This window comes from Nyctereutes procyonoides, unplaced genomic scaffold (genome assembly GCF_905146905.1).
Source record: "Nyctereutes procyonoides isolate TBG_1078 unplaced genomic scaffold, NYPRO_anot_genome, whole genome shotgun sequence".
Taxonomy (NCBI): domain Eukaryota; kingdom Metazoa; phylum Chordata; class Mammalia; order Carnivora; family Canidae; genus Nyctereutes; species Nyctereutes procyonoides.
The window spans coordinates 19,726,494-19,734,119 of record NW_026575020.1 but is presented as its reverse complement, the minus strand read 5'-3'; the positions used below and the strand labels follow the sequence as shown (position 1 = coordinate 19,734,119).

The 7,626-nt window shown below is 42.7% G+C and overlaps 1 protein-coding gene across 2 annotated transcripts; it reads right to left on the bottom strand.

Annotated features, from left to right (window-relative positions):
* Window positions 1–2,230: 2,230 nt before the first annotated feature.
* Window positions 2,231–7,284, bottom strand: LOC129516173 (C-C motif chemokine 23-like). Of its 2 annotated transcripts, none has more exons than XM_055335514.1 (4): window positions 7,111–7,284; window positions 4,454–4,501; window positions 3,948–4,059; window positions 2,231–3,566 (listed from the first exon to the last, which is right to left on the bottom strand). In XM_055335514.1, exons 1-4 carry the CDS (start codon window positions 7,184–7,186, stop codon window positions 3,446–3,448), a joined length of 357 nt encoding a protein of 118 aa, XP_055191489.1. In that variant the 5' UTR covers window positions 7,187–7,284; the 3' UTR covers window positions 2,231–3,445. The 2 variants fall into 2 exon arrangements, with proteins under 2 accessions (XP_055191489.1, XP_055191481.1); XM_055335506.1 differs by having other exon boundaries at window positions 3,948–4,062; window positions 7,111–7,276.
* Window positions 7,285–7,626: the final 342 nt, after the last annotated feature.

Genomic DNA, 7,626 nt, shown 5'->3' with positions numbered 1-7,626 from the left:
TAATAACTCGGAGATTTAGAGATGAATTATATATATGATTCTTACACACAGAAATCATATTTTATTCTTAGTTTCAATCTTCTCTATATACCGACTATCACAACATATAACATAAAATAGCCACTCAGTAATTGTTTGAGTGACAATAAATATCTGTTTCAGGATTCCAGAGAAAGGGAGGTGGGTGCTCTGGCTGGGATAGCAGGGGAAGGTATTATTGAGCATCTAAGTTGAACCTTGAGGGCTGGGTTGAGTTTTGCTGGGAAGAGTTGAGAGGAGGGGAATTTGTGGCAGAGGTGCCACAGAGTACAAACGAGAAAGCAAAAGAACATGCGGTTTTTGAAGAACTGTGAAAATAGAGTATGTATTATGTAACTGACCTAGACATAACAATCCATTGTCCACTCCAAGACCTCAGAGGCCTTCTATGAGTGACCAGATGCTTGGTCAGAAAGGAACGTCTCAGTGTGCATCCCCCATTTCTGCTCAGCTGCCATTGTCATGACCCAAAGCCTTGATGAGGACACACCTGGTCCTCTGCTGTCCATCCTGTTCCAGTGGTTTATGCTCTCCATTTCATTCTATTGAGCTAACAACTTGGCCAGCCAGAGAAACCAATGAGACCACACATACTCCCCTTGGGTCTAGCACAGTTTCAACCCAACAACTTTTTGAGATTTTCACCAAGGCTCTAAAACAAAACCTCTATGGAGAAGTCAAAAGTTGTGTTTGCCATCACTCTGTTGTATATTCCAGGGCTCAGTGGGCTGGTGTTAACTCAGAGCTGCTGCATTCAACAGAATATAGTGAAGTGGATGAGAGCAACAGGAGAGATCATAAATGGGCCAAAATATAGGCCGGAACCCTGAGCATCTGTGTTTGCCTCTTTCACTTCCCCAAATTCCATGGAAATGACAGGAAAAATATGAAAACAAAAATAAATTTGTAGTATCAGAGGGAATCAGAAAAGATGGCGTCAGCTGACCATAAGATGAGAAATTTCCGTTCTGTGTACAGGACATGGGTCAGCTTGATGGCAAAATAAGGAGGCTGAAAAACCTGTTTCCTCATGTAGATGAAGGAGATCATTGAAAAAATATTTTCTCAGTAGCACACAAAGATCAGAGTCAGTGGTGTTGAGAAAAGAAGCTATGACCTTGTCTGTCCCCATTTCAGGGAAGGTGATTATGGGGTTTGCCCCAGGATAAAGCAACAAGCACAGTTCTCTAAGTAAAGAAGGATATTTGGTGTGGGAGTCCTCCACAGGGGATGATGGACTCAAGAGAGGGCTGGGCAGTGCCCAGGACAACTTCTGGTCAAAGACAAGAAAGAAGTCCCACCTCCACACCCTAGAAACAAAGTTTTCTGACAATTTCAGTGAAAGCCTGACTAGTCTCACCCCTTCTTCCTCCTCACTCACTAGAACCAGGGCCCCTATCATCAGAATCTGTGTTCATAACCAGGGAACTAGGGATATCCACTTCTGCTGAGAAAAAAGAGAGGCACCTCAAAAGGAGTGAAATTTACCAAGGTACAGGTCCATCAGTTAGCCTGCCTACCTTTTTTACCTGCCCTCCTAAAATGGTTATCTCTAAGTGAGGTCCTTCCTAAGACCACTTGCATAAGAATCACCTGGAGTGCTTGACTAAACTGTGTACATTTATGCCCTACCCAGTCCCAAATGATGGAGTGAAAGAATCTTTTCTATACTGCAAACCTCCAAAGATTAGTTTTAGTAGAGAGAACGAGACATAGTGTGAATGTATATTTAATCCCTTTAGAGTTATAATGATTCCCTGCTTTAATCATTGTCTTAGGTTTCTTCTACTAGTGTTTATTAGTATGAAGGATATTTGGTTACCAATCAGTTTTCCCCCTATAACTCCTTATGGCAAATTACCCCAAAAGTAAGCATAGGTTTTAAACTTTTTTTAAAAAAAGATTTTATATATTCATGAGAGAGAGACACACACACAGAGGTAGAGATGTAGGCAGAGGGAGAAGCAGGCTTCTGCAGGGGAGCCCAGTGTGGGCTTGATCCCGGGACTCCAGGATCATGCCCTGAGCAGAAGGCAGATGCTTAACCACTGAGCCACCCAGGCATCCCTGAACTTTTTTGAATTAAGAAATATTTTGTTTAGAATTCAGTACTTTCTTAAGAATTTTGAGACAGTTGACTACAATTTACTAATTATAAATGCAAATGTATATGCTTGAATAGATATGAATGTAAAATTGATAATCACTCCAACTTTATTTTAAATATTTATTTATTTGAGAGAGAGAGAATGAAAGAAAGAGAGCACATGGACATACTCAGTAGGGGAAGGGGAGGAGGAGAGGGAGAAACTTAAGCACACTCCCCGCTGAGCATGGAGCCGCATGCAGGGCTCAATCTCACCACCCATATTCAGTCCAACTTTAAATGTTTTTCTTAAAACCCTTTAACTTTCATAAGAGGAAGTTATATCTGTTGAGAGAAAACATCCAAAATGTAGAAATAAGGCAGAAGGATGATTACAGGGAGATCCTCTGGTATTATTTGGAAGATTGTCCAAAATGCCCACCCCAGGGTTCCTGGGAATGTCCTCTTCAGTGGTGTTCTACTTACTACTGAGGGGCCCCTGACTTTGTGAAATTATGTTAACTTGCAAATTTTTATCTGACATAGATATAAATGACTTTTGTCCAGTAAAAAAGATAATCCTCAGGGCCCCAGTGTGGCTCAGTTGATCAAGCGTTTGACTATTGATTTCAACTCAGGTCAGGATCTCAGGGTCATGAAACAGCCTCATGTTAGGCTCTGTACTGGGCCTGAAGTCTGCTTAAGATTCTCTCCCTCTCCTTCTGCCCTTCCCACCAAAAAAAAAGAGAAAAAAATAAGAACAAAATAAGAAAAAAAAAAAGATAATCCCCAGAATTACAGTTTTATTTCCTATAGGATACTAATCTATTTTTCTCTTACTTAACATTTCAGAATGCCATCCTCAATTAACTATGTAAATCTCTGTTCCTCAGGTGATCTTTGATTCAGTTTTATGGTTCCCTTGTTAAATGGGTTAAGTACATTTCAGTCTATGTTTGAATGAGTTTGAATGTTTTTAGCTTTTAAAAAATTCAGTTTCATTTAGAAAAAAACCCCACAGAATCCAAATTTCAGCAATACGTATAGTGTCTTTTTCCTCTTAAAGTTTAAGGAAAGTTATATCAGATACTCTTTATTAATGCATTGCTTTTATAACCAGAACAGAAAGAACAGTAATTGTTACTTTTTGAAAGATAATTCAGGTCTACGGCCATATCACCCTGAATGTGCCCGATCTCGTCTGATCTCGGAAGCTAAGCAGGGTCGGGCCCGGTTAGTACTTGGATGAAAGATAATTCAGGCCAAGAAAATCTCAGGAGGTAGTTGAGACAAGAGAAGTGGAGGTGGGGTGACTGACACCTAGTATCTCCTCTCTTCAAGCAAGGCTTCTTTTCCTGACATCAGCAGGGACCTCATGCAGTTCTGAACTTCCAAATCATAGGGGTTAGCACAGACAAGCCGCCCCTTCTTGGTACGGAAGCTGGGGAGCAAGACAGAGTAAGATTACAAATGAGCGTTCAGCAAATGGGGATGGAAAGCCCCATCCTCCCTAGCCCTGGGATCTCTCACTTGGACCAGACTGTTCTTTTTTGTCTCTGCTGCAGGGGCTTAGGGCACTTCTTCTCTGAGACCCTGCCTCAGCCACTGATGGGCATTTCCTTGGGCAGCCTTTCTTCTGCTCTCTTCATCTCTTCCCCACTTCCCTTTTCACTGGGAGCATCTCCTATCTGATGCCCTGCAGGATCCTACGAAGGACACAAGCCTCCCATGACCTGGCAGGATCCAGAGGGTAGGACTTTTCTGAACATCCGTCCATCAGGTCTTCCCTCCCAAGACCATGGCTGGTGAGCTTGGCACTTACATGATACCTGGCCGGGAGCACCCACTGCTTGTTTTGAAAAAATCTTGCATGTTTTCACATCGGATTTTTCGTGGGGAGAGATTGGGGCAGCAGTCAGCGGGACGGTGAAAGCCTGCTGCGGGGGAAAGAGCCATTTCAGGACTGGGAAGGAAGACTAGATCCTTTTCCTCCAAAGTCCTGGGGAGGGCGAGCTCTATGTCTGAGGACACCCCGGCAAGGCCATAACAGGACTATGACTGTTTCTGATAGAAGAGGAAGCATCTGATGCCTGCAGGAGGCATCAGTGAGCACCTCTGTCCCCAGTGTGCCAACTCTAGAGACAGCTGGGTGGAATAGAGGTCCCCTCTAACAGCCCATCCCGATCTCCTTTGGGACATTTACCACCTTCAGGACCCTCTCCACCTTCCCCCTACCCCTGCCCTATAAATGAGGTGTTTGAAGCCTTTCAGCAGATCTGTGCAGCTGCTGCTTTTAAACATAGTCTATAATATAGCATATACGTTTACCTTCCAGCTGTATTAAGGGTTCACGCTGTTGTTTCGCCACCATGGATTCTATTTGGGAGAAACAGACGAGGGGAGAGAAATCACTGAGGCAGCATTGACTCAGTGTCTCTACCAGTCTCATGCCTCAGTCCCGTTCCCTGCTAGGGAGATGATGATGCTGGACCATTGGACACCTGTCTGGGTTCTAGGTCTGCCTCCAGGCCTGTTTTCTCTCTTAGGGCCCTGAGATGTTTCAGGGAACTCTTGAAACTGTTTGAGATATGAAACCATCCTATTGGGTTTGAAATACAAAAAGCGAACTATAAATCTGATATGAATAAATCAGTTGAATAGATACATAATGTGATACATCCTACAGTACTTCCTATACATTTCTGGAATCCACAGGACTCAGGAAACAGAAGAATTTTTCGTTAACTGATTTGGTGGTACAATGTCACCCAAAGTGAAATGAGGCTCTTCACAATCTTTATTTATCCCAGGAGTATGATTATTTGTGTTTACTGCAGGAATACTACTGCAGCAAACACAAATGTATGATTGAAGTACACTTCTTAGACTCTGCCAGCAATAGCAGGTATGTGTTATCTTTTAAAAAATGTCATTTATTTTATTGAAAAGGTAAAATATACACAACAATCACAATTTTAAGCATTTTTAAAAGTGTACAGTTCAGTAGCATTAAGCGTGTTCACATATTGCGCAACCACCACCACAATCCATCCACAGAACGTTTTTCATCTTGCAAAACTGAAACTCTGTACGCATTAAGCAATAACTCCCATTTTTCCCTCCCCCAACCCCTGCGCCACCACCATTCTTCTTTCTGTCACTGAATTTGATTACTTTAAGTGCTTCATATTCAGTATTTGTCCTTTTCTACTGTTTCTCTCAACTAATATAAAGTCTTCAACATTCATCATTTTCATAGCATATGTCAGAATTCCTTCCTTTTTAAGGCTGAACAATATATGTATATATCCCACTTAAAAAATCTTTTGGGGGGATCCCTGGGTGGCGCAGCGGTTTGGCGCCTGCCTTTGGCCCAGGGCGCGATCCTGGAGACCCTGGATCGAATCCCACGTCAGGCTCCCGGTGCATGGAGCCTGCTTCTCCCTCTGCCTATGTCTCTGCCTCTCTCTCTCTCTCTCTCTCTCTCTGTGACTATCATAAATAAATAAAAAAAAATCTTTTGGGGCACCTGGGTGCTCAGTTGGTTAAGTGTCTGCCTTCAGCTCAGGTCATGATCCTGGGGTCCTGGGATCGAGGCCTGCATTGGGCTCCTTGCTCAGTGGGGAGTCGGCTTTTCCCTCTGCCTGCTGCTCCCCTGGCTTGTGCTCTCTCTCCCTCTATCTGACAAATAAAGTCTTTGAAAATATTTTTAAAGTAACCTATTCATTTGTTGATGGACACTTGGGTTGTTCTCACCTTTTGGCTATTATGAATAATGCTGTGATTATCATGGGTATACACATATCTCTTTATGTATCTATCTGCTTTCCCTTCTTTTGGGTATATATCCTCAGTGGGACTGCTGGATCATATTATATTACCTTTAAAAAAAACCTGAATGCTTCTGCATTCCAAAACATATCCAGCCCCAAATTTTTGGATAAGGGAGTGTGGAACTGCATTATGCTAATTAGTAAAACACAACTTTTAGCTCATTTATTATATAGTTACACATGAATTCTATTTAAGGAGGCATGTGTGTATACTTGATATGCTTGCTATGTTGTGTGCAAGGCTTGCAAAATAAAATCTTAAGTGGTCTTGCCTTTCCATAGCAGCTTCCTAACCATCTCGAACCCTCATTCCACCACTTAATAGCTGTATAATCTCAAGCAAGTTGTCTAAGGCTTACTCATTTATAAAATGAGAATAATAATATAACATGCAGAACTATACAAGTTGTTGATAGTCTACCCCACAGGGTTGTTGGGAGGATCTAATGTATTAAGTCCATACAACACTTAGAACAGTGCCTGTTTGGCCATAGGAAATACTAGGTATTTATCTGTTAAATATTTTTTTATTTTTTTAATTTATTTATGATAGTCATACAGAGAGAGAGAGAGGCAAAGACATAGGCAGAGGGAGAAGCAGGCGCCCTGCAGGGAGCCCGATGTGGGATTCGATCCCGGGTCTCCAGGATCGCGCCCTGGGCCAAAGGCAGGCGCCAAACCGCTGCGCAACCCAGGGATCCCTATCTGTTAAATAAATAGAACAGTTAAATGGACTTGGGTGAGGCACTTTCCTGGCTTATCCCATTTCCTCTCTAAAGTGATAATTTTATACCAAAATTGTAAAATTCTATGCTTCTTTCTGCAAGTTTACAATTTTACTATAGTTCTTCTGATTTAGCACTTAACAGTTCTATGTCAGCTGCAGGAAGGTTGGTCAAATAATTCTGGTCATGAAAAGGGAGAGAGTTACTTCCCCAGGGAGGACCAGTCATTTGTACACAGTTTTCCCCAGGGACCAAAGCCTGTAGAGAGAGGTCTATATCCTATTACTGCTTCTTTTCAAACAAGTGCCAAATTCACATTCATGTCTGGGACAGGGAACAATCTCAGGAGGACAAAGGTGTCCTTCTGCATCTCCTCTCCAGAGTTACCATGGACCTTGTCACCAGTGGGAAGGCTTGCTGAACTTACCATGAAGGTCCTGGATCTGGGACCCAAGGGCAGTAGCAAGAAGGAAGAAGGAGAGGGCAGCTATGAAGATCTTCATCTTCCCCGTAGAAGGCAGAGCTGGTCTGAGGAGTCCTGGCTCTCAGCTCGCTGACTCTCTGGCATCCCAGTTCTGCCCTTGTATTTATAAGAGAGGAGGATCAGGAAGTTACAGGACAGAGGTTCAGAATGCTGTCCTTTGGCTATACAATAGACAACATGCTATTTCTGAAAAAGGGAACAAGGCTGGGAATGCAACAGGAAGTAGAGGGCAAAGGAGACTTCATGCTTTCCCAACTGCCCAATGGATATAGGCAGAGAGAGAGAGAGAGAGAGAGAGAGAGAGTTTCATGAAGAACCCTTCCTCTAGGAGGTTAATTTCATTCTCTAAGTCAGAGTGTTTTCCTCCAGAGCTAAGCACCTTCAAATGCAGGGATAGCCTGTAAACCAGCCATGTGATTCCTTACACAGACTTCTGATTCCTCACTCTTCTCTTTGTTT